The following is a 27,610-nucleotide window of genomic DNA, read 5'->3' on the forward strand; positions in this document are numbered from 1 at the left end:
CTTAAGTGTCTAATGTCTTAGATTTTAGATATATTTGCGCATCTGTCCACATTCCCATTAATGTGAATGTCTTTTCAATCAGAGGAATCCTCATTTTCACAGGTAAACTTCCAGACCTATGGGAGTCCAGCTCTCAGCTGCAGGCTGATTCCCAGCTGCAGAACCTGGTTTTATGACACCTTGTCACTATCCAGTTATATTTTCCTTATTGCCTGATTTCACGGAGTGGGACAGCTCCTTTTAACGTCAAGCTGTCCCAGAAAGTACGTGACAGTTGACATTTTTGCAAGAAATAATTGATCCTGTAGAAACAGGTTTTTCCCCTTTGGGTTACAGCTTTCTGGCAGAAACTGGCAAGTCCATCAGACGAATGGATTTCTAGAAAATGCATCACTGACACGTCCAAACTGAGCTATAAAATACAGAGCCTGAAGACCATAAGAAAAAGGCAATTATAAAAAAACAGCCTTAATCTTAGCATTGTAAAAATAAACTAACAATATGTACAATATTGTGTTTGGTATTAATATTTTGTTTTCCTCAATTGTATCTGTCATTAGATTTAGGTTTAAGAATCGGTTTTGATTGGTACAGCCAAAATCACACTTCTACATAGAACCTGGAATCAGATAAATTATACTCTTCTTTTCCTTTTCATTTCACTTCAAAAGATTTTTCAGAAGCAGAATTTGTTTACAAAGCATCCATTAATAGTAGTCAATGTGTACAATCTGGTTAAAGTTTAAAAAAATGCTACACAAGAGTCATTCAGAGCTACACACAAGGCTGAAGTGACCAAGATCCTTTGGCTCCAGCAGTAAAGGCAACTGCTGAGCGAAGGTTGAGCTCTATGACTCAGCTGCCACCAGTCATGTTGCCAGATCAACCTGACCAGGATTCCCAAAGTGACACATCTGGCTGAGTGCTAACAGGGGTATTGCTAGGATTAGCCAGGCAGGGCAGCCTTTACTCCTGGCACAACAATGATATCTATGACTCTCCAGTTCTGTGGAGGATTAAGCTCTTCTGCACATAGCCTGCAATGTGTCTAAAGATGGACGATTCAGTGGAACAGGTGGGTCAAAGGAGCCTGTCTATACTTCCACATTGTTGCCGTTTGCACTCCAGGACTGTTGCTGTGAGCCGAGGCAAAGACAACTGATGCTTCCAATTGGCTGAGTTGATAAAGAATCATCAATTATTAATTTATATAAAAATGACTACACTTTCAAACTTCTTGCACTTTATGTACTTTTTTGTAGCCTGGCAGTCGTTGAAAGCTCAAAAAGTTTTCTAACCCCGTAACAACAAAATTTTTGTTTGAAGAGTTCTTTGTGAGTTTCTCTGGAGGAAACACGACCACAAGGACAAAAAACTAAATAAGAGTATAATGAATCCCTGAGTTGGAGATTTACATAATAAAAACAAGATGTAGGCTTGCTTACAGCCTCATCACAGTAAAGCAAAATCATTTCCACAGAGAATTATGCAACATGGTATTTTCTGCAGACTGGGGAAACAACTAGCTCTTTAAAAAATTCTGAAAAAAAAAGTCCCTTTAATTAGTAACTGTATCTAACCACCTCAGTAAGGACAAAACTGGTTATGCACTCTTGATTGGATTATGCCACGGAGACCAAGGAACTGCAGAGCTATCAGATGTGCTATCCTCATTAAACTCCAAATGCATGCAAACAAACATTTTCGAAGGAAATTCATGACAGAACAGAAGCATTTAATGCATATCAGCCCAATTAAGACACGTAAGGTAGCAATATTCAATATTGGAGAATGATGCCAGGGACCAATTTTAAGGCTCTTTACAACTTCATAGAAGCTCAGCAATGTGTATTAAATGGCTAGAAGCATAAGAATATGAGGCTGCGGGGTGTTTTCCTCTAGAGCGATGAAAGCTAGCTACATTCCTCTGACTGACTTTAGCAGAACCTTCTCCTGTGCTTAGCACTGTGTGTTTACAAGGCCTGTCACATCTGTTTATTTGTGAGGCTTCTGCATTTCCAGGAGATAAAAAAGGAAAAAATGTATTAAACCACAGCAGAAGACGTTTCTTCAGGTGCTATGAAACTGCTGAGATAGGCAGAGACTTTCATTTGTGTGGTTATGATTGGAACTATTAGCTGATTTATGAACACTGAACTGTGAGTAGAAAACATGAGGTTAATTCAAGGAATTTAAAACAGGCTGACTGATCTGACTGATCTGAATTTAAAAAAAAAAAACAGCATTACACCCCTTTTCTACTTTAATAACCACTATGAACTACAGACATTTTGCAAGACTGTGGAAAAAAAAGTGAAACAATGCAAATACAAATAAAAATTTTAAACATTTTCTACAAGCACTGGCAATTACTTTTTTATATACCCACCCGATACACCCAATTTGGAATGAGCAATTCCAATCCCATTTTCTTGTCCTGACTCACAGCGACGATTCCCGCTTCCACACACAAGCACAACGAGAAAGTGCAGGCAGACCCCTCCCTCCAGTCTTTGAATCACCTGGATATGTGATGAGTTACAGGCTACTCAGCTACACACAGGAGGGTCAGCGCTGACTGGAAGGGGGGCACGCCCCTCACTAGCAGCATCACAAGTACCTGGATTCACAGTTTTACTGGGAGCCAAAGGAGCCCTGGCTCACAGATCCCAGATGTCCCCTAAGCAGCACTTAGCCAGCTGTGCACCACTGCTTGGAGAATCCTGACAGAAGCTCGAACCCTCGACATCTGGATCATAGAGCTCAGCCTGCACTTGAGCAAGGTCCTTTTGCAGTTGAGTGACTTAGGACCCACCTAGCGCTCCCAACAATTCAAGAAAACAATCTTCCAACGCCCCCCTAAACTAATACATAGTGTTTTTTTTTTATTAAATTGCAGTGCAATCAATAAGGCAAATATTAAGTTACACCATGTCAGTCTTCCGTGGTTGGTAAACAAAAGTAGCTGGCTTCAATCCCCCTGTACACAAAGAGAAATGCTCAACTACACAGGAATTGTGATGATCAAGTTCCCAGTCACATCACAGAGTTAGTCATCAAGCTGCACCAAAAGCCATGGTGTCAGCTCAGTCCAATCTCAACCACACAGCTAATTAAACCCACAATTAGCACCACTACCCATAACAAAGGGCATGAGAGAATGACAAAGCTACGAAAAATGTAGTATTGTGATTTAGTGATTTTGATTTCAGGTTAAGTTTTTTAAGGGATGAACGTGAAATTAAGGGATAAACATGATGCATGTTTAACATTGCCTTAAAGGCAGTTCTGAAGAAATCATAGGTTTGTGGAATATTCATTTAAATGATAATGCACCAAAAAGAGATTTGCACAAAAATGCTTTCTTCAGTCTGCTCTAATTTCTGTTTGAATATCGACACCAAGTTTTCACATTTTAAAAAGCAATTTACACCCTTTTTTTTACTGCTGTGCCATAAAACCCCTGAGTTATAGATACCACTCTCAATGTTTGCATTCAAAATGTGCCAATACCCATAAAAATGCCAGAGCTATGACAACACTATTAGGAGTACAGATGTTCAAACTGCTGGTGGTACTTACTCAGAGCCCGCGGCCCTGCAGAAATCCTTATTAACTTGACAGTGCTGCGGCAGTAATTACTCGCCATTGGTGCTAATCAATTTCACACAACCTCAGCACTGTCCTTTTGCAGATATTGTCTGTGTTGTGAGACTCACTCAGTGATAGCTTCCATGTGGCTACAGCTCACACCACTGTGTAAGCACAAGGTTTGTGATGGCCCTAGGTTCAACCACTCTTTACAATACATACTGTAACACCTACAAACAGGAACAAGACTGCATAATGTGCAGACACATGCTGCTGTGCAAGTCTTAACATTTTGGTTTGTTGTACTGCTTCCACTAAGGGTTTTTCTTGCTTGCATAAATAATTCTATAGTGATCTGCTACTGGAACTGTTGCCTTTTTCTTTAAGGTACCAGCTAACCTGATTAAAAGAATACAGAATGTAGCACGTAGAACATAGAATGAGTTCCTTAGATTTAACTGGTAAATTAGATGGATTAAGAATAACTATATATGGATAAGAATAACTATAGCTGGGACAGGAGTGCAGTATAGGCGTTCCTGAATCTTCTCAGTCAAGCCAGGATTGTTGCTTCTGTGTGGAGAAAGGAACAGTGGACAGTGCAGGTGATGTGTGAGGGCATTTCTGGGACCAATTTTGTGTCTGTCCGGCTGACACAAGTGACTGGTACTCTTAAACCACTGGGTGTTTAATGGCAGCAGTGCCCGGCAATAAAGTCCAGATTCACAATGGAGATTCCTAGGCTACAAAGACTGCCTAGATCAGAAGATCAATTTCTTATTATCATCATACATCCAACTTGACAACCCCACTACTCTTCTAGAGGTCATCCAAGGTCACCTTTTGATCTACATGACTTATTTCACTTGCCCAGCACTTCCTTTGTTGAAAGTTTTGATTTTAATGAGATCAAAACCTTCTTGGAAATGATCTCTTTAACATTATATCTGAAAGCCGCTTTTATTATTTTCTGCTTTGATAGAAGCACCCTTCAATATTCTTAAGCTAACCAACTACTTACAAAATAAAATGTAAATATAAAGCTGAATAATAAAACATCACAACATTAAAAAAATTACTTAGAAAGTTTGATGTGTACCTGTGTACTCAGCATTAATTTTACACTAGTAAATCTTATTACTCATATTCTTTTCTTCATCTGGAATACAGAAATGTCTTCGAGAGATATGTGACTCTGTAAAAGGAATGCTCTTTAATTATTCATGTTAAGAGATGAGCCATGTGTCTTAAATATGAGTTTTCAAAATAGGCTGCCAGCATAACTGGCTTTTCATTTTAAGAAATACAGCTCTCCATCTCACCTCACACTGAAAGCTAGCTATTTACAAATCCTCATGAGCACTGAAATAACCTTAGTTTTAAGGAAATGGTTTTGAGAAAACATGAAAATGTAGAGGTCTATGTAAATGACAAAAAAGATGATGATTTCAATGGTCAAAGCTTGACTGTCCAAAACTGAGACAAGTAATCAATTTATGATATAGACTTCTAGTTATAAGCAGCCTTTCTTTCGAGCTACCACATCAGTAATGTTGTGAACTCATGAACACACACTCAAATGCTCAGAGCTGCTTCCATGTATAGACTTGTCATACATGTGCATTTAATGTCTCCACACACAATGGGTTAAGAAATAGGAGTTCAGATACAACTAATATAAAAAATAACAGTATGACAAAACATTATCACGTCTAATGTTAAGACTGCAGCCTGACACTGGAGTTACATGCTAAACTGATAAACTACCTTTAAAAAGCTTTTTTTAATACTAAAACAGCAATAGACTCATTACAGCTTTTTTATATTAATATCAAATATTATCATTCCTGTTATTATACTATCTTCAGAAAATGTCTAACTGTAGAGTGAAAAGTTGTTCTTGCTCACAGCCCTCTTAACCAGCTCCTAATGACTTTAAAAAAAAATGATAATGCTACACTCTGGCAGCTTGTGTTCTGTTATGCTTTCGATGACCTGCAGTTTCTCAAAATAAACAGCAGTAAGTGATGCAGTTTTGCCCCCATTAAACACCTGTTTGAATTAACATTCAGGAAAGTTTTTAGTTTTTCTCTTCGGATAAAATAGGAATACTTAATTAATACAACCTTCTCTTTTCCCTTGGCCAAGAAAAATACAATTGTATTTTTGTATTGTATATTTGTATTTGTATATGGCAGAACACAGAGCAAGGTAGCAAGATACATACACTTGCACCAGTCTCTGTCACAGGTCTCTGTGCAAAGTTCAGCGTTACAGCATCTTCCTAATGTAGTTTTAGCTTCAAATAAGACTTCTGACCCAGCAACGCTACCTCAGAAAACATGACCTGGTGAGATTCCTTCAAAAATGAATCTCATATCATTTAATGATCTTTTAAGCTACATGCCTCAACCAACTCTATTACCTTCTCCTTCTTTTTCTGCTGTGTAGACCCTTATCTCTATCCTTCCATCTGTCTGACTGTGCACTATCTGCACACCTATATTCAGGGCTTAAGACATTCTCGGCTACTACAGGCCACAATAAGCTCTTTAAATCCTCGTTTGCCTGGAAGCAATTTAATTACATGATTATTCTTTTTTGGCAGCGGGCAGGGGTTTCAAATCTTTTTGAAGAGTCTTCTGCAACAACTTGGCTACTGTCTAATAACAATTCTGAAGGTCAACAGACAGCTACATAAAAAGTCTTAAAACACCTCTGTGGCTGTAGAGCCTCTCGGAAAGAAAACAGCTTCCAGCAAAATCACCGCCTGAGGTTCGCTTCTAATTACTCCCATCAGCACGGAGCAACCCAGCTTCCCACAACCTGGTTTGACTTGGCCTTGAACTTGCCTGCCCAAAATACAATCCCTTTTTTCTACGTTTGTAGTCCTTTTTCTATGGTGTGCTTGCAACCTCTCTAATTTAATCTAAACGACAGTGTGGATGCAGACAGGCACAGAATTTGAAGAGACCATTAATTCAGAGATTGTGCCACAATGATTAATACCAGCTAAGCAAATAAATCAAACAGGGAAGAGTGAAACACACACTGTGCTTTTGTCGTGCTTCATTTTAGATGCCTACTTGTGGTTTCACAGTTCATCATTTATCACCACATTTTACTCAGCAAACTGAGGTATAAATATAAAACATTATAAGGGCTATAGGTATAAAAGTATGTCATCTTTTACCTTTTCTACATATAGTGGAAAACCTCATTTACTCAGCGAAAAACAGTTCTACTTACAATTATATATAAACAGTTCCTGTATAAAATCGTACAAGCCTTTTAGTTTGCCCAGGAATATCCACATAAAATACTGCAAATACGCAATAAAGAAGAACTACAGTATATATAAACATCATTTCAAAATAAGCTAATTTCAAATAAAAAAAACTTGTCAAATACTAGTTTAGCTACATGTTTCTTGGTTTGAAACACTGTGCATAACAGATCTTCATGGTTTAACTCAAAACGTAATACTCAAAACTTTCATACATAATTACCATATTTCCCAACTGTGAATTTCAGTATAAAACAGCATTCTGGGCTGACAAGGCAGGGGTGAGTAGGGAAGCTCGTCCGCCGATGCTGACCAAAGTAAGGCAGCCTTTTGATTAAACACCTTGGCTCGCAGAGACTGTGCATGCATGCTGTGCTTGCCAGCATCATTAAAGGGTCATGCATTTCATTTTTCAGGTCACCTTGATATAGGCCGCAGTCAGAGGACAAACCTGGACTAATGATTCTTCGATGTTTCTACAAGGCTTTTATGGATATCAGTAGGGCTGGGACAATAGCAGCTTCTAAACCATCCATGCACCATGTCTTATAGGTAACTTAAAGTTTGCATACATAATCTATGATCTATACATTGTTTTATGATGTAAGAAAGACAATGGACACGTCAATTAGGATTAGATCAACTCTTAATCTTAGCATTTTTCTAAATCAATCGTCTTAGGTCATATTTTTCATTAAGTATTAAATATAAACATTGTTTAACTAGTGTCTCGACAGCAGAATTTGGCAAAAGAATTATGCATATTATTATCATATATTATAATATTCTTCATCGGAACAGTGGAAAACACTGTCACATTAACAAATAAGATTCTCTTTATAATGAGTAAAATGATAAAATGAAGACATGGGTTGCAGTCCGAACTGAACACTTGAAGTGTTATTGTTGGCAGTTATTCTCAGTTTTCATCTTAATACCTAGCAAACTCAAAACGGGTAGGAAATGTTTTTGTTGAATATAACCAAATTCTGTGGGAGAGCGGTGCATATCAACTTTTATTTGACTGATTTAGAGTCACTAACTCTTTTTTTTAACTTCTCAGCTTCCCTACAACTGCACGCAAAGAGAGGAAGGGTAGGCATACAAGTCTAACCTGCCCACCCTCAAATCACATCACAGGCGTGTTGCACCAACTAGAGGAGAAGCTTATTTCTCTCTGAGAGAACCACATGCCCTCCTTTACCAATTGAGCCACTAGGGAGGCCCATGAGAACCTAGTTTGTGAAAAGAGCAAAATAGGTGTCCTGTTGATCCTAGACATAAAGACTGGGACTTTTAAAACCTATAGCTGTCTGAAATCAACCCGCTTAGTGACGAGGGGCTGGGTGCTGAAGGCTGAGCTCCAGCCTCCTGTAAGGGAGCCCAGATCTTACGTGCTTCTCTCCTTCGATCTTCTTGTCTGCCAACTGCACCGCTTCCAGGTACTTGAAATGCAGCTCCATGAGCCTGTCGACCTGTGAGTGAGAGAGAGTCGGGCACAGACATCAGAGACACACCACTGACGGGAGGCTTACAAGGACCCACTGCTGTTGAAACAGCAGGGGCAAAGACAGCCGTCCACAGCCCACGGCTCTTCACAGAGCAGAGGCTGGGGACGACAGGACAGGCTCACAACACAAGCACCTTTCTCACAGGGCAGAGGCTGCTGCAACTTTCACCAGGTTAAGTAAAGCAGCAGCCGCCGCAGGGTCCAGCGCTATCCACGGCTCCTCTTATTACTGCATACACGACAAATGAAGGATTGTTTAAGTTAAACACAAAAAAATATCTTTTTAATTATTCACATTCCCTGTGTGTATTAATTTATAAAGTCAACAGCAAAGCTGTAAAGTATCATCAATACTAATCAATCCTTCTCAGTAGTGATAATCTCCAATTCCTCATGTCTCCCTGAAGCCCACTTCTCATCCACTCTGGTCATCTTTTGTGAGGTGCTTATCTAGCCTCTTGAGCTACACCTTCTCCAATCAAAGGAGTTCCCTTTACTTCTCTGTCTTAGATTGCAGTGCATTTGCTTCAGCTAATGCACACTGTACATCCACAGAGTTTTTGAATAGTTTCTATATCTTAGTCTGGTTATTACATCAGGCTAAATTAAAAGATTTCTTTCTATTTCAATACACATTATGCATTTTACTCTTTATGTTTTTAGTTCACTGATTGTTTTGAATTTAGATTGTTTTCAATAGTGTAGTCAATAATCTAAACAATAATAATCTAATAATCTAAAACTATGATGTGTAAGTGTGCTTGCTCATTCAAACTTTCTGGTGCACTATGGGTGCCGCTGCATCATCCAGGTGAGGCTGCACACTGGTGGTGGTGGAGGATGCTTTGATAGGAGTGTCCAGAAAAGCACAATATAACTATAAGGAATTATCCTGAGCAGAGAAAGTTGTAAGGAATGTGTTTTAGGATTCTACACTGTTCTTGGCAAATGCAAGGGCTCTGGGAATCTGGGTAAACTACAGAGTCAAGTAGTTGAAGCCAAAACCCTGGTTTCATTGAAGAAACCGCTGGATGTGATCCCTGGATCAATTAGCTGCTAACTACTAAGCAGGCTATATGGGGCAAAAGGCCTATTCCCGTTTGTAACTTTTCTGATAATCTTATGTCCATATAGTCAAATAGAGTTGCACACTTCATTCTAAAAATGATGATGTAAGAAGCCCCTTTAAACCAGTGCAGAACAGCAGTGAGTCTTTCTGGCCATACGTCAACCACAGAGGAATTCCTCTCAGTGTTGCAAACAAGACTTACTCAAGGGATCAATGAGAAAGCTGTTATTCCTAACTGATCGCTGGACAATCAATACCTGCAGCACTTCACACTTCTGTCTGCTGTGCAGAGATTTCAATGCGCCCAGTCTGCACTAGGGAGCTTCAGGGGAACTCTACACAATAACCTGTCTGGACTTCACAGGCAGCCTGCAGAGACTGCAGACACAGCAGCTTCTAATCCACTCTTCTTGGGATTAAGATATGTTTCAGGACTCCACTTCCCTGAATTGCCTTTTTAAACCACACCTGTCAAAATGTCACTACAGGATGGACAAAAGCTTCCTCAGTTAATGAAACAATAATACAGATTAACCTGAAATTAGAAGGTTATTTAGACCATCCAAAATGGGATAGAAAGCACTTAGGTTTTAATCAACTAATTGATACGATACTGTAAAATGTTTTAATGAATGTCAGCTTTCTCAACATAAGAAAAAATGTGTATGAATTCCTTTTTTCAGACCTAAAAAAAGCACAGAAAAAAACAATGGCCTTGAATGGTAATCAAACAGGCTGCAGTAATTACCATTAAACAATGGAACTGCTGCTGCAATCCATTTTACTGGAGACCACTGATTTATTTTTCTTGAAGTTTCTTGAAGTTTTACTTTCTTATGTTTGAAAAGGGTGAACTGGCAGGGCCACACACAATATCCCCATTTAGGATGGGGGCGGAGTGGTGGCACTGTGACTAAGGAGCTGCGCCTGTGGCTGGAAGGTTGCTGGTTCAAATCCCCCAGCTGGCAGAGGAATCCTACTCTGTTGGGCTCCTGAGCAAGGCCCTTAACCCCAACTGCTCCAGGGGCGCTGTACAATGGCTGACTTTGCGCTCTGACCCCAAGCTTCTCTCCCTGTCTGTGTGTTTCATGGAGAGCAAGCTGGGGTATGTGAAAAGACAACTTCCTAATACAAGAAATTGTATATGGTTAATAAAGTGATCTTATCTTATCTTAGAATACAGCCACTTTAATGTTTTCCCCCAAAGTCTAGAATGAACAGTATATCTGTATGCTAAGGAGAAAGTGTCATGACCATAGGTTTGTTTTTTATTCAATTTTCTTAAATTTTATACATTGTTGTGAACCTGATAAATGTTACGTCCTCCTGTTCTTCTATAAATGTAAATGTGACCTGTGGCACACAGCATCTAATTCATCTGCAGACTTGGGCGGCACTGGAATTAAGAGAGCTGACATTCTCAGCATTGTAACCCTGCAGTATTGTGCTTTAAAGCTGCTGCCACTTTTAAATGAGAAAACACTTCAGCAAAATTAGCAAAAACAAAACATTTACATTTATAAATGATATGGTATGCAGAGGACATTATAATTTATGACAGAAAATATGAAGAGCTCCTTTCATTTTCTAAAAGAGGTTGCTAAACCAGTGGAGTAGTGCTTTTTATCAAACCCTCCATAGGGAGCCTCAACTTAAAAATTAAATCAATATGCAGTACAGGTTAGTCTACGCAATGCAACTCTTCATTATTTGTTATTTAAACAGAACATCTGGTTAGCAGTTTCACTAAGTGCTATGTACGCAGATCCCCTGTGTAAGAGGGAGATACTATATAATACTAATCTGAGGTGAAACATTTTCCTGTGTTTATCAGGAGCTCTCGAAAAACACTCAACCTTGGTTGTGAGCCACAATTCTCGATTACATTAAGGATCGGAAGTCAGGCCAAGATATCACCACTATGTCATTGAAACATTTAGTTTTAAGTTTGACGCGGGGTCCTTGACAAATATTCAGTCACAAAAAATAAGTGAAGGGCCAGGTTATAGGTGGTTAGCGGAGAGTCCGGCACTGAGTCCTTACCTTCTCACAGTCGTTCTCTGTGAATTTGCTGAGGAGCCGAGTTCGCTGCTGGCCCTTCAGGTTTCTTAGCATAGAGGCAATAATGGAGCACACATGCTCTGCAGAAAGTAACACATGACAGATGTTAGTGATGTAAACTGCAGAGTTTTACAATACAGGAAGTCAATTACCAGATCAACTATCAATTTTATGCAGATTTCACCTTTTCAACATATTGTCAGCTTGAAGTAGGAAAGGCCACCATCACTACTATAACTAATATGCTTTTCGTCTTGAAAAAAATAGTTGGGAAGGGAATTAAAGAGGCCAGCTTCATAAAATCATTTTAAAATCTTAATAGGCAGTTTACATTTCTTAAGAACAATGTTTGCTCTAATCAAGCCATAACAAAAAAAAAAATCAAAATCTTTAGCTTATCTTCAGTGTATCCAAGGTGCAGGTCTAGTCCCACATATCTTTTAGTCACGGCACAGCACAGCCATGATGAGCTACAACTCAATGCCATGAGTTGCCACTACAATGCCAGCACAAAGCACTACATGCCAGCACAAAGCACTACAGACTGCAAAAAAACTGTTATATTTTATAGAAAATTGGAGGAACAGGTATGACTGGTTGACATTAACAGAATTTCAGGTATTCCTTTTGCTCCTAAATTTAACATTTGCTAATACAATTTCACAAACCTTAGTAAATTGAAAGGACAACGATATTTAAGTCTAGAAGGACTTACACAGTTTTTGGGGAAAAAACACAAAAAATGTTTAGACCTTTAAACACCTGCTTTCAAATACAGAAAGACAATTTCCTTTGTCCAGGTTTTAACAGCATTGTGAGACCACAGTCATTACTCCAGACACTTACTTTATTAGGATTGGTGGCATACTGTATGACAAGCGAGAAACAAAAGCCATGTCAGTTTTCAATAAACCAAGGTGGTTAAAGTCAGCATTTATCTCTATCAGTTTGTCTTTGAATTATATCCTTCACAGTAGTAAAATGACACTTTATAGATGTGAACATGAAAATGAGAGCCAGTCTGTGGTAATGGATAATATTTGCGGCAACAATGAGCAGTAGATGAGTTTGCAATTATTTACCTAATGAATTAATTTCCTCACAGTGTGAAATTTAAACACACTTAATATAGCATGCCACTACACTTCCAGAAAATGGCTGGATTTACAAAGGAAAATGGAAGAATTTGTACATTTTGAGTTGATAAAATACAATATTCTGGCTCACAAAGGCTTATTCTCCACACATCAGGCTGCACATTTGACTCCAGAATTCAAGTAAATGGAAAATACAAAGGACTAGGATATGTGGATTGTTCTAATTCTATCCTTATCACCTTAAATCTCAAAATTACACTTCAAACAACTAGAAAGGACTGGACTGGAAAGAACTAAAGTTATAATTTTCTGACTTTTTTTTTAGGAATTTCATTTCACAAAAAGCACAAAATGCAGTTCTTGACCTTCCTCTGCATTCATTGCATGAACACTTAAAAAAACAGACTGGTAAACTGCCTCTCCCACGAAAACATTTTAGACTTCTTCTCACAAAGACAGTTTGCTAGTCAACACAACAGAAAAGCAACAGTCTACGGCACGTATGACACATGAGTGACGTGCACTCTGCAAGTGTAGGCAGCAAAGAAACAGAAAGAAAAACCATAAATTATGCTTGACTGCTCTGTCAATCTCTAAATCATGCTACCCTTTGTAAGCACTTTGGCATAGAAAGAAAAACAATTTAATTAGTTTATTTACTGCGTAACGTTTTGTGGTGCCATCTTGATTCACAGGAAGGCATAGGATGAATACCACTGAATATATTTTTACACAAGCAGAAAGTCATGATGGATGAAATGGCGGTTGCTAAGAAAGCAAAGTTAAATGATTACTCGTTTCAGCCCTCTTGGAGAGACAAAAACACTCCCCCCCCCCCCCCCCCAACATGAAAACCATGCTGTTCATGCTCTGTATTGAGGGTATTTTTGGTCATACATCAAGCAAAGACATTTGCAGACAAAGATGGAGAAACAACTTAAGGATGAGACAGACTGAGTCAATCAAATGGACCACAGTGAGGTAAAGAAAGCAAAGCAGTGACTTCACTCAAACAACTTAATTGCATCTGCTAGATCAGTGGAGTGACGCCTAATAGCACAAAACTTTAACAGGCACTAGACTGTGGTGTTAAATGGTGCAGTGGTATTTACTGATGTGTTTGAGGAGTGTATGAATCTAAATGATGTACTGAGGTTAGCAGTTCTTGCAAGATACTGTGACTTCGAAAAAATGTGAAGAGAGTTATGCTGTTTAAAACCCATGCATGGTAGAACAACAGGAGAAGACACAGCAAATATGTTTCTTAATCATTTTTAGTAAAGAGGGGTCACCGAAAATAATGATCCTATATGACATCATACATCTAAATGAACTCAACCCCCACCTTGGGTTAGGATGCTGTCAAAACTGTTATGCATCTTTTTGAAACATGGAGGGCATGTTGGAAACAGTGCCCAGTTATTGGTGGAATATCGACTCCTTAATTTCCAGAATCTTGAAAAATTATTAACCATCAGTGTTGCAAAGTTCATGCTTCAAATACTTGCTTCAGAACTTTGCTAGATTTCAGGAATTTCAACAATCTGGCCCAATGTTTTCTTTTCTGATCAAACCTGATACCTTTGATACCACCAACCTAGATTTGACAGCGTTTCAGTTGATGGATGTTGAGGATTTTGAAATGCAGCTCAACAAATTATAATTCTCAGACTTATGGGTCTCAGTGTGTTGGGAGGAAAAAGCAAGGGAACACAAGGGCAAGGAACACACTATACAGTTAGATCTGCACCTTAATCGACGAATTTATACATGTTCATATTACAATCTTTTAGTTACCAAGGAAGACTATTATTGATGATAAAATGCACCAAAGGCATGCAGAACTGCAAACAGAAAAGAATGCATTAACTCTTGGCACACCCTTCCAGAAAGGTTACTGGCTCCTGCAACAGCATGATTCTGACAACACTTCCTGTCCGCCAAGAAAGGCAATATCTAGAAAGACCATTAAAAAAATCAGATACTAAAGGGTAGCTTGTAAGAGGTGGTTTAAAAATATTAATTTATATATGCAGAGTCCCTACACGACTCCTTTTAGGGCTCAAAGCAGCTTAAAGCAGGGAACCATACAGCAGGTTCATTACGACAAAGGAACTGTGTCTCTGTATTCCAGGGGCTTTTCCGCATACTGACTGCCAGCCAGACAGGTTTGGAAACGAGGAGTCTATGCGTCTAAATTTAATCCACTGACACTTAATAGAAAGTCAGGGCAATGGAAACCTTTGCACCGATTTTTCTTCATTAGAACTAATAACTGGCACTGAGCTGCAAATAAGTTTCTTTACATGTGCTTGTACTGAATGGGCTGTGGACATTTTCTCTGGCTCTAGTCAATCAAGTGTGAGTCGGCATATACTGAATTCACAGCCGTTAGGGTGAAATGACTGTACAAGTTGTTTTATTGCACCAGAATAACTATGAAGGCACCAGAATTGCTATGTTGTTGGATGTTTTCCTTGACACGTGGGGTTATTCAGCCAGGGCTGTCTTGGTAAAACACAGTTACACCTGTAGGCCCATGAGGGACACCTCTTCCCCAGTCAGCACCTTGGGCTGTATAGGACTATCGGAGCTATCTGTACTATCTACAAAGCCATGTGCCTCAAAGGTGTGTGTGCCAGAACGGTCAGACAACACTTCCTCATTCTCCCCCTGAATAAGATCCCAGGGTTCGTAACCACGAGCCCACACGGAAAAACACAGAACCGGCAATCTGATATTGGGTGGGCATAGCAAAATATAATTGGTGAAAATAAACTTTTTAATAACAAAAAAATCTCTTACAAATCTTCACCTAATTTAGATGTGAAAAATCATGAAATTATACCTTACATGCTTAAGTATATTACATTGCATTTGCAGATGTATTCAAACCTTTTACAATATATCATGTTGCATTGGACAACTTTCTATACTAAGTAAAGGCAATGTTTTTACCGTCATGAGTGAGGTTTTTAAATGTAAAGTGAATATTTAAATAACTAAATATAATCAAACTTATTCTAAGTTCAAAATCTACACTTCTACAATAAACGTATGCATGACCAAAGAAAAAATTACATATTTACACATGAATGGTATCTTTAACGTTTACACATGACTTTCTGTGTATAAATATGTAGAGTACTTTATATAGCCATGGAAAAACACTTTTCTGCACTTCACTTCTGCCTCTTCTGTGTTGCAGTGAGAGTAAGAGTTAATGACAGAAAGGGCAAGCGGTCCATGCTGGCTTTTATCAGCACTTTGCAGTTAGTGAGTAACTGTGATCTCTGCCATACACAGATTGCTCCCTTCAGTGTCTCTAACTTGCTGTTAATCCATTCAGGCATGTTGCCTTCTTGGACATGACATTTACAGTGACAATTCTGTTTTTTATTTTTAATGTGATTTATGGAAAACATGACTCTTTCATTGCATAAAAAATCAATTTGGACAATTCTGCAAAGATTTAAAAAGGTGATGCTTCAAATCAAGAAGCTGTTCATATTGCACCTTGGAAATGTTGCTCTCTCTCTAAAGTTAAGTACAATTCAGTTATAAGAATCTTTATCAGATTTCCCAAGGCTTACCTTCAATAAATAAAAAGGGGAAGGCAAGCGATTACATTTAAAGACAGCAGCCTTCGACTTCCATATATAATCACTACTCCAAGTTCCAGAAAACATCTCTCAGCTCTGCTAGTATGTGCTTCACCTCTAGCAAGGTGCTAGAGCACACAGCAGAGCTGTACTGTACTAGGTGTAGGTCGTGAGTCTACTACTACCGCCCAGCTGCCATTTCTCTGCAGCAAACAACAATTAATCAATGCTCCACTGCAGATATTATCTGAACTTTACTTTTTATTACAAAATTAATTATATTAATTAAAATAATATTATTAAAGTAATAAAACAATGGAACATTTCCACTGACAAAAACATCCCTAGCACATGTATTAAGTGTTATGCAATAAAAGTCACATCTCTGCTCTGTATTTTAATTCTAGTTAGATGTGTGGCAGAAGTCTAAGCAAAGTCTCTTTGAAGATTTGCCTCATCAACTGACGCAGCTGCTGTTTTAGCGAGCTTGAAGTGGATGCAGCAATACAGACAAATATTTAAACTACAGATTAACTGTAATGTTACTTTCGTATTCATCCTTTGCAGCTTTTCTGGTTGGGATTGTAGATCTGCCATAGGAATAAATGTAAAGTTTGCATGTAGATCACTTGCCAACAAGGAGGTTTCTGAACAAAATGAAGTAGAGATACCATCCAAACTAATTCAGCACCTAAAAAAATTCAATGCAGCAGTGAAAGAAAGAAATGCAGGTTTTTGAAAGAAAGCATTTAAACTAGAAGGAATAACCACTAATTTGCTGTTACTGAATATTATAGGCTTGTTCTGAAAAGCATTCTGTTCATGCATTCTGAAAGCTGACATTGCACATACATTCATTATGAGTTATCAACTAACCTAAACAAATATTAGTGAAAAGTATTTTGGCTGTAATTAACTATAAAAGTAAATATTTATAAAAGTAATTTGTAAGGAATACTAAAGAAACTGGTCCACATCATACTGAGATTGAAATGAGAGTCCTTAAATGGAAAGTGATTTTCCAACAGTTAATGCACCACTGCTTGAATAATTATTCAAGCAGTGATGCATTAAAAATGAAATGTATTCTAAAAATATATTAAGTGATCATGCAACAAACTCTAACCATGTGTATACAGATATTTGTACAGTATCTTCGGGAGACACTGAATAACCTTTGTCCATTCTATAAATTACATAGACAAATATGTGTTTTAAGTAATTACATCTGGCAGAAGCAGATCATTAGTGTAATTATTGAATTCAGAATTTAAGAAGATTTTACTTTCCCAGCTTTAAATTCCAATTCCCTTGCTCATTTCTTGTTAAAGGACAAGATGAGAAGCAATCACTGTCCCCAGATTTTAAAAGGTGAGCCCTTTCTGTTTCAACGGGGCGCTGACAGATGTCACTAATTGCTCTTCGGAAACTCAAACCTTCCTCCTCCCCTCTAAGCTAATATGCATCTGGACAAACTTGACAAAAAAAGATCAATGTGGGCAAAGAGCTTCTGCTGATTTTCTTTCCAATTATGTTGAAGGAGGACTTCCTTCCCAGCTATGCAATCCATTTCATGAAATCTCATTTAATTTTGTGTAATGTCATCTGTATTTAAAATGGTATTATCTGTACTCTAAAAATTAAAAAAAAGAAATCAAATTTTTCTGTTGACCTAACACCTCTCTTGCAAAAGCTATTCAGGTTTTAAAGGTTGTCAAAAAAAAAGCTGTGTTGTATAAAAAAATGTTTAAAACATTTCAACAAGTGAATTATAAGTTGTATTTATTGGTATATGTTGACCCACGGTGGTGCAGTGATGGGGTTCTGTGTTCAATTCCAGACCTGGGGTACTATCTGTATGGAGTCCGTGTGTTCTCCCCATGTTCACGGGGGCATCCTCCTGGTGCTGCTGCTTCCTCCCACAGTCCAGAGACATGCTGGTGTGAGTGTGTGTGTCTGTGTTTGTGTGTCCCCCCGCAATGAACGGGCACCCTGTCCAGGGTGTACTCTGCCTTGCACCCGCTGATGCCAGGATAAGCTCCAGCTCCCCCGTAACTTTTTATTGGATAAAGTGGTCGGAAAATAGAAGGATGGATAAGAAACTCAATATCCACAATCTTTGCCAAAAAGTAGTTCATTCATAACTTCCACTTGCCAAGATACATTTGTATGCAATAAACCTGGAAGAATTATGATTATTAAAGATGTACAGTTAAACGCTCATGATATCTGATAAGCACATATTGTTTGAAAAGGAGATGAAGAGTGTTAACAGTGACTTCTAACTAATTATACTGAGGCAAAATAAGACTTCATAGTTCATCCTCACAAATATTACTGGTTCTCTTAATAAGATTTCATCATACTCCAGGGTTTCAATTTATATTTTGAGACCACCTCCACCAGGCTATTCATCTTGTCAGTCACTAAACAAACAGAAGGGGGGGGTGGGGGAAGCTTCTTTGTATTAGAAGCCCATGTCATCACTGCAGGATCTCACAGATAAATTAGAAACGAGTGCCTTCATTAGCTCTTGAATAAATGTGGTCTCTGATGCAGGACTTTGTCTCTGAGCATCTATCACACGCACAAGGACCAGTGCAGATAAGTGCATTATCTCTCAGCCTGACCTGTGTTGCTGCTCTGTCATCCCAGCCCCAGTAAGCCTGGTGAAATGACTAACTAATGCACCTGTCATCAGAGACCGCTCCAATGAAATAATGGGACCCATTAGATGGGACAACACTTATGATGTGACCTTCAAACACACAGTGATTCTCAAACATTGATAAAAGGAAGTAGATAGAGGAGAAAAATTGTCCAATCATTGTCCAAATCAATGATTTTTTTGTGTTTGTTTTATTATAATTAATGTCATATTTTCCAATAATATTTATATACAGGGATTTTATTTTTTCAATTTTATTGCGAATATACTGGCTGTCAGATCTTATGGTTTAATTGAATAAGTTCCTGTCTGATAAAGCATATCTTTAAAAAAAGCTTTTGGGGCTTCAGTTCCGGCTTTTTTATTCTCCTTTAAGTATGAATTACAAGACGGGGAATTCACAGATCTTGAACAACCCTAACAAGAGGAATAAGCTGCATAGTATTTATTTTAAATGCCTTGCATTAAAGCAGTTAGCCGGCTGCACGTGAACACCTTTACAGAACCCTCATTAAGGGATAGATAATTTATTGGATGACTGAAGTCACCATGTGTTGTAATACACCATGAAGAGGACAATTAAAATAAAGGAACTGAACAGCAGAAACTACTGTTAATAAATTATACACACCGCCTCTTCAGTATCTGCTTATTAAAAAAAGCAATGCTCTATTGTTCCGCTTCATCTCAATCATCAGTGCCCCCGATGGAAAAGAACTGTTTTTATGTAAATCTCAACTTAATGCAAACTCAGATTTAATTACAACTCTGTGCCCCGGGACAGAGTGCTGGTCTGAAATACAGTGTACCATTACACCCATTTATAGACTAAAATAATTTCATCTGACTAAACCACACAACACTTTCTTTCTATTTTACGTTATAGGGCCACAATGATATTGAATTCAGGAGCAGTAAAATGATCACACCTGAAACCCCTGCACAGTAGTGGATCTTGAAGAGCCTCATATATAAAGACATGTTTATAAATGTTATGAATACATTTGAAAAATTGGCAACTAAACAATTTGTTCTGTTCCAAAGTGCTACAACAAGGTATCTGGTTGACTGAAAACAGAAATGACATGCATAAAATAGAAAATTTCATTAAAAGTAAAGAGATTTGAAAAATGCATTTCATTTATCAACCTTCCAACAAGAAAAAAATAAGTTGAAGTAAAACTAAGTAAAATTTTAAAAAAATACAGAAGAATCAAACATTAAACCAGTGATTTAATAAAATAAAAACTGGTGGCTGGAAAGACGTTTTCCATGGAATGGACATTATGATTACTTTTCATTTATGTTGACTAGATAAACTTTTAACAAACCAATACTTTTACACACTGGTTAAATGGCTTATCAATTTCTCACATCTGGTTCAAAATTGGTGCCATAAATAGCCTGCATTCCTCACTTTCACTAATTAGCTAAATAGATTTATGTAGATTAATCAGAATTAATTTGTTCCAAATGCACTGCTTCGCTGTTTTCCCCGAGTTTACACAAAAAAAATTCTATGGCAGGTTTTCACAAGAGATGAATGAGGACAGATATAGAACAATGTGCTTAATGAGTGTAAATGACTCCATTATATTCCCGTTGCTGTTATTTTCCAGTCCTGTGGGAGATGAGCAGCAAACTGACACCCAAAACCACGAGCTTTCTAAAAATAAGTCTTTCACTGGGAAAAATAAAAACTCCTGAGCGAAAAAAGAAAGAAAAAAATCACTACACTGTGCAAGTCTGTTTGCTGTGGCTTAAATAATGCACATGATTTGGAAACATTTAACTCTGAAGGAAAAACTCTGCCCTGTGCTGTCTGTGGTTCTGCACCCTGATGAAAATGTCACCAACCACTGCCAGCACTTCAAAGGAAGCCATCTACCACCGATGTGTCTTATAGATATTTTATGTTCCTTATAATTAAGACAGAGCTCCACCATGCCATCTGATCAATACAGAGAGGCTTGAAAAAGAGTTTCAAAGAGTTTTTTACTTTTCTCCTGAATTGCAAGTGACAGGGATGCATGTGTAGTGTGTTTACGTGTGTATCTCTCTACAATCCAGCAGGAAACTAAGGACAAATTCTTTTGTAATTAGTACTGACGGACAGGCCTTCAAACAGGTCTCCACTCCAAGTTTAAGCCTCCTTAAAATAATAATTTCTTACACTTTTCAGGACATTCCACTCAAAAAGGTAATGGGGACTCCACTCCACCACCACCAGTGTGCAGCCCCACCTGGATGATGTGATGGCAGCCATAGTGCACCAGTACACTCCCCACACACTAGCTATCAGTGGGGAAGAAAACAGAGTGATAAAGCCAGTTCATAAATGGGGATTATTAGGAGGCCATTATTGTCAAAGGCCACCCAAGGTGAACAGACTGGCTTATATTAACAGCAAACACTGCCTGTGAGTTACTCCTCTTCTGTACATCCATTGATCGATTTTTTATACCCTTCTTCCAATACAGGGTCAAAGGGCAAGCAGATCCTATCCCGGAAAAAGAGGCACAAGGATGCAAGGCAAGAATTAACATTGGACGGGACGCCAGCTCATCACAGGGCCAAGAAGAAACGGGCATCTTTAGATTTACAATTATAACTTTCCCAGAAGCCAATTTACCTGCCTGCACCCAAAAGAAACCCAAGTGAACATGGGTTAACAGACAAACTCAACACAAACAAACACGCAGATAGCACCCCAGATCTGGAAATGAACCCAGAGTCCCAGCACTTCAGGGCAGCAATGCTGACCACCCTGTCCCCACTTTATTTATAATTATAGTGACTTACAGCAGCTTTTAACTGCTTTTTAAAAAATATTTTGTGTTGCATTTTGAAAATCATAATTAATGCTCATACGGGGGAAAAAATCGAGACTGGACACATTAAAAAGTTTGTAACTCACTGGAAAAATACAAAAAAACGGTTATCAAAGCTGCTTAAGAAGATACTGCACAGGTCCATAAATACTTTCAATTAAAGCAAAACTTTGTAAATCAATCAAAACTCAGTTTAACAATAAATAAATGTCTGACACTTTTATCAAAAGCAACACTTACATATGCACCCATTTTTACAACTGGGTATGTTACCGTGGGTGAATTACTCTTGTTAATGGCAAGATCTTTTAGCACTGGCAAAGTATCTTACTCAAAGGTACGGCAGCAGTGTCTTATCTGCTGTCTTATCTAATCTGGGATTAGAACCTGAAACCTTCCAGATATGAGCTCAGAACCTTAACCAGTCCTCCACAGCTGCATTACTAACAGTTTTCACAATTCAACACCACTCTAAACTGTTGAAATGCATACAAATGCAAATTGTTCCGCCTCGTAACAGAGTGCAGAGATCTCTGCTTTTCTTCAGATATCGCAAGAATAAAAGAGAAAGCACTGGACAGTTAATGATGAGGTAAGTCTTTTGTTCAGATAATTAAAAACCAGAATCCTCTGTCCACCCCAAGGGGGCTATTAGAAAGTAACACTACACACACAGCACTCATCAGAGGCACTTCCTTTAGACCTCAGCATCTTTAATGTCCTCATGCAAATTATCTCAAGGACTGCCTCTAAAGCAGCAAAGCAATTATCTTTTATAGTGTTGTGAAGTGCAGGGTGGCAGGGTCCTGACAGGTCTCCTCCAGAGAAGAAATTGAACAAGTGCCCTTCCAGCCCTAAGGGAAGCAGTCAAAACCCACCCAAAGGCAGCACACAGGAGGACGTGCAAATGGCAGTGGACAAAACTGCCAAATCCCATCCTGGAAAAGAGACTTGCACAGCAGCCCAATTTGATGATCCACGTCACAGTGTTCAGAGGGACTGAACCACAGCCACAGTGCCAGGCTTCATCTTGTATTCAGAGGAGAATTTCTCCCAGAACCCAATTAACCCTCTGCCTCTTGGAAGCCTTCAGAAAAAAGCAAGGAGGCTTTCTATGTTATAATGAAACCTTCTTGTACTACTGTTACGCATCGGCAAGTCAAGGCTTTCATTCCCCATCATCTGTATATATAGCATGTGTGGCATTAAACTCAATTTACCTCCTATTGAATTTAGAAGGACCTGAAAAATCTATGACCTTCTGGTCATGTAATGAAAGCTAGCACTCTATCTTATTTCTGATTCTATTTTTTTATCCAGACTGTAAGCATTTAACATATTTGAGAAAGGCATGCAGCAATCTCAGATACTGCACACATGATGTTATTAATAAGACATATAATGTTTTTTAATAACTTCACACTTTTGGTTTTATGACTCCACTTCCCCAGCTAATGCAGGGGATACGTTTACATGCATGCTGCATTTTTAATAAAACCTGGCTTAATTGGTTCATTTTGTATGCAAATGTAGTTTGACTATTCCCAGTCATTCCATTCTCTAAATTTCAGAAGGGATTTGGTGGAAATCAAACTCATTGTTTATAATCTATGAGAGTGGTTTGTTTCCTAATTATTTTAATACTCATTTGCAGCTGCTGATAATTAATTAATCCGTATGAGTACAATGTGTTTTCATAAGTACCACTTTTTCTCCCTTTTCAATTAATAGAGCACAGACAAAACAATGTACAGTAATATTTTTAAGCTGCATCTTCAGGAAATCTGTGCCAGAAATTAAGCCGGCCATTCATTTTTGTTCAAGAAATCACCCCTTGAACAATATAAGGTTCCCCATCAGGCTTTGGCATGATTTTAATTTGAAGGTAGTAAATGGCTTGCTGTATCCTTTTTTGACCTTCAGTAGATTCCCACAATTTTCACATTCAGGTCAAACCCCAACTGTGCCCTTTGCCAGTGGCAACTCCTGCCCGCCGGCAGCCACGCCCCTCAGTGCATCAATGGAAAACCACGGCATGGTGCTTTGAGGCCGCCAGCGTCGCGTCCAGTTCTGCTGTTTCTGCAGGTCTGAGGTTAATTAATTTTGTTGAAGAGATGAGAAGAGAGACAACAGGAGCCAATCTGTTCACCTTGGGTGGGCAAGAACATACAAAAACCATTAAGGTGGTGGACAGGAGGGAGGGGAGGGATATTTCTTCCTGACTTTAGTCTGCTGAGACAGGCAGTCTCACTTAACAGTCTTTTGAACTTATTATTGGAAAAGACGTTCATTGCAAAATAGTCTCTGCAGCTTTTCAAGAGCAAGGATAATACAGAAGAATAACTGTGACGGTCTGACAAAGCAGCATATAACCCGATCATATTTCCTTTATGAAATCGGATTTCCCTGTGGAGACGCATTTTAACGCATTTAGACACATAAGAATTCAGATTTGTGAAACCACACGTTGTGCAGAATACTAAAACCCCCTTTGCAATTACACTACATATTTAATTTAATATGTGTCAGATTTAGATGATAACCCCGTCTTCTTTAAAGCTAACAGAGAACGTAAAGAGACACTAGTGCTTCCAGAACCACAGGCACATTACAAACCTGCCTGCCTTCCAATTCTGAAAGAATATATTTCTTATGAACTGGAATCATCAGTACTTTAAGACTGAACTGATGTTTACAACCCTTGTACTGCACACCAAAAATGAAGACCTTACTGGCCCTCTTACCTGTAAAGCTTTGCTACTTTGACATGCTGCATTACAGGAGAGTTAGTGCTTAATGGAGGGGCAGTCCGCCTCCCACTGAGCTTACTGCACACTTGGAGCTAGGTGTTGTTGTTTCACCAAAAGCCAAGAGATTTCTAGCAAACTAATGCAGCACATTGCCATCTGCACGCCTACGCAATCCCAGTTACAGTCAGCTACTACCATTATGCAGGCTCCACCCTGTGAAAAATGTACATTGAAGAATCAAAGCCACAGCTGTGAAGTTCCCATAGCCTCGCTCACCTTCGTGCTCCTTGTCCGACAGACCAGCCTTCTTCATTCTCTTTGGGGTTTTCATGAACAAGGGAAAGATGGTCCTGAGCCCCAGGATGTCCACAAACTTGTGGCAGTTGTCAGAGCCCTCTGGGCCAATGACGGCGTGGTTGAGTACCTTCAGAGCACTCATCCGAGACATCTTCTTCTCCCTGTGTGGGGGAAACGGACCAGGAATGCAATGAAGTGCGGTCGGCTGGGCAGCTACTTCACCGGACACAGAAAGAGGGGCTGCAAAATTATCAAACCATGTAAACGATTCTTTAATGACAAGATCCCTTAGCACTGACAAAGAATCGGAACATTTTCCAAGTGCTTACAAAAACTATGGCAGATGAAAAAAGGAAAAGTGTGCTACTAATTCACAGAAAAACGACTATTCAATTATTACAGAAATGTATTTGGAAAATAAATATTAAATTCTTGTTGAATCCACTTTCACGAAAAACTGTAATCTAAGGCTTTCTTTTGATAATTAGAAAAATGCAAAATGAACACCTGGCATTATTAGATATTGCCCTGCACAGCTGTCAGGTCACATACAAGATAATTAGAGTAATGTAACTTCAAAGGTTACACCTGCTGGTGTTAAGGGAGGAAAAGCATTCAGTTGTGAAGAGTCAGATTTCATACAATCACCTATCTTACCTGATCACAAAATTACAGGGCAACATCCAGGATAAAAGAATATTTTAATTACAGGAGTAAAAGTACTTTCCAAATAGAAAAACTGGACTTTAAAGTTACAAATGTTTAAATGCTGTAATAACAATTTATTTTAAACAGATCACCCATGCAAGTTTAGATTCCCTGAATCTTAAAATTCCAGCAATCTCTTCAATGTCTAGGAGGACAAAATAACACATGCAAACCTTCTGCTCAAGGGACTTGTAATAAAGTGAATGAAAAAAAAAAACAGGTTAAAGGTCATCGCCCACATAAAAATAAAGAAGGACAACTACAAGGGAGCACTACAGAGACACAGGAGGTGTCATGCATATACAAGACAAACTATAAACTATGCATCTCAACTGCATGGAAATTATCTCAAAGTGTGACTAAGATTACATTGTAATTACCTTAATTACTGCAACACCAAACAGGTTTTAGTATAAATTAAAATCTGCTACTTGTGTGCTAACTAAAACTGCTCTACAGCCTTATGTAACTCCTATCCTATGCAGACTGTATTTTAAATAACACTGGCAACCTATCACATTTAGAGTGGAGTTTAAGGTTCGCCTGCCCACGTTAGGCTCTGGCTGTTCTTTCTCTAGAAACCTTAACAACTGAATGCACAGGTATAGTCCATCTTTTAATCTTTAACTATTCAGGTATTTTACACAACCAATGATAGAGCCTTTCCTAAATTTGTGCTACTAACTGCCCAAAATCATTAGAAACTATGACTATCTATATAGACTGTATATATTTTTATAACTTGCTTAAAGACCTTTTTGCCTTAAATGTATAATTTAGTCTTACCCTTAAAGGTGTGACAGTTTGAGCTGTACAGAAGACCATTATAAAAGAGACCAAAGAAAAGAGAAGGCCCTGCAGGTTACAGCTATCTCTTCGAAAAGAGAAAATGAAAGTAAAACTAGCCACCTACAGAAGGAGATACAAAATCCGTGCATGGCTAAGCAGCTTTTAAAATCAAACTGAAATACTGTCACAGAGCCAACACTTAAAAAGATGGAAATTCTGTCACAGCAACAGCATCTAAAAAGATGACATCCAGCCTTGTGGTTGAGAGGAGCAAGTGATGACTGTAAGAAATAAATGCTAGAATGAAACTTTAATTGTAAAAGAGACTCTTTTAATATAATATTCTTTTTTCCAAATGGAATGTCCTCATAGTACTAATTATAATGTTACACGTACACACAAAAATATACTACAGCTTATGCAGTTGTTCAAATAAAATAATTGCATTAGCTATTTTACATACCAAAAGACCATTAAGGCCATTTATTGGTACAGATTTTGTTGCAGAGAATGTTTCAAATCTACTACTAATTTATATATTAGTTTAATTAGGTAATCATAATACATACAATGCATTTCTGCCAATAATTTGGTTTTAGTTTAAGTTTGATGATTTAGTTTCTCAACGTTTTAAAATATTCATAAATTATAGTAGCACTATGCTCCTCTGAATTTAAATGAATTTATAAAAATGCATGTGTGAAATTAAGTAGCAATTCTCTTGTTATGGTTCTACACAGTAGTACATATGGCTGTACAAAACAACAAAAATACAACACTTTCAGATTTGTAAATCTTGTATTAAAAATAAAACGTATCTTCCGATTGGAACAGACAAAACAAATACCACAATAGTTTAAAAACTGCAACAAAGCTTTAGAACATGAAAAGCACATTTTAAAGGTCTTGGTTGCTACCTGCTCTTTTTTTCAAGGTTTTCACAATTGAAAATTGGTTTCCTTCTCATGCCCATTCAGTCTGGCATTGCTACCTGTTAAGCCAAACCCAATACTTATCCCAGTGCAAACCAGGATTCAACGCACTGCCTCAGACATTTCCCACATCACAAGCCAGACAACATGTAGGCAGGAGAAATAAATCGAGAAGTGCAGCTAAACTGTACCTACTAGACCTGTCAGTTCACCAGATCTTCACTGTCTGTCAAAAACCATGTGCCAAACATGATGATCTTTTACATGTGCAAAGACAGTAATCGCAGATACACTGTCAGATGTTTTGATTTTGTTTTTGTGCAAATCAGCTGAATGCAGTACATCTTTTCTCAGCTAGCTGGATGTAGGAATTGCCTAACACTTTTTACGTCTGTTGAAAAATGCACATATCTTGGGAT

At 38.3% G+C, this 27,610-nt stretch overlaps 1 protein-coding gene across 1 annotated transcript in view; it reads right to left on the reverse strand.

The window, feature by feature from the left end:
- The window catches only part of ctnnbl1 (catenin, beta like 1), a 69,419-nt gene that overhangs the window by 10,939 nt on the left and 30,870 nt on the right, over nucleotides 1-27,610 (reverse strand). The window contains exons 11-13 of the mRNA XM_069179356.1: nucleotides 24,742-24,923; nucleotides 11,500-11,597; nucleotides 8,272-8,352 (exon numbers count right to left, since the gene is read on the reverse strand). Of these exons, the coding sequence (XP_069035457.1) occupies nucleotides 8,272-8,352; nucleotides 11,500-11,597; nucleotides 24,742-24,923 (361 nt within the window). The remainder of the gene's footprint in view (nucleotides 1-8,271; nucleotides 8,353-11,499; nucleotides 11,598-24,741; nucleotides 24,924-27,610) is intronic.

The sequence above is a fragment of the Lepisosteus oculatus genome, chromosome 16, assembly GCF_040954835.1.
Source record: "Lepisosteus oculatus isolate fLepOcu1 chromosome 16, fLepOcu1.hap2, whole genome shotgun sequence".
Lineage (NCBI taxonomy): Eukaryota > Metazoa > Chordata > Actinopteri > Semionotiformes > Lepisosteidae > Lepisosteus > Lepisosteus oculatus.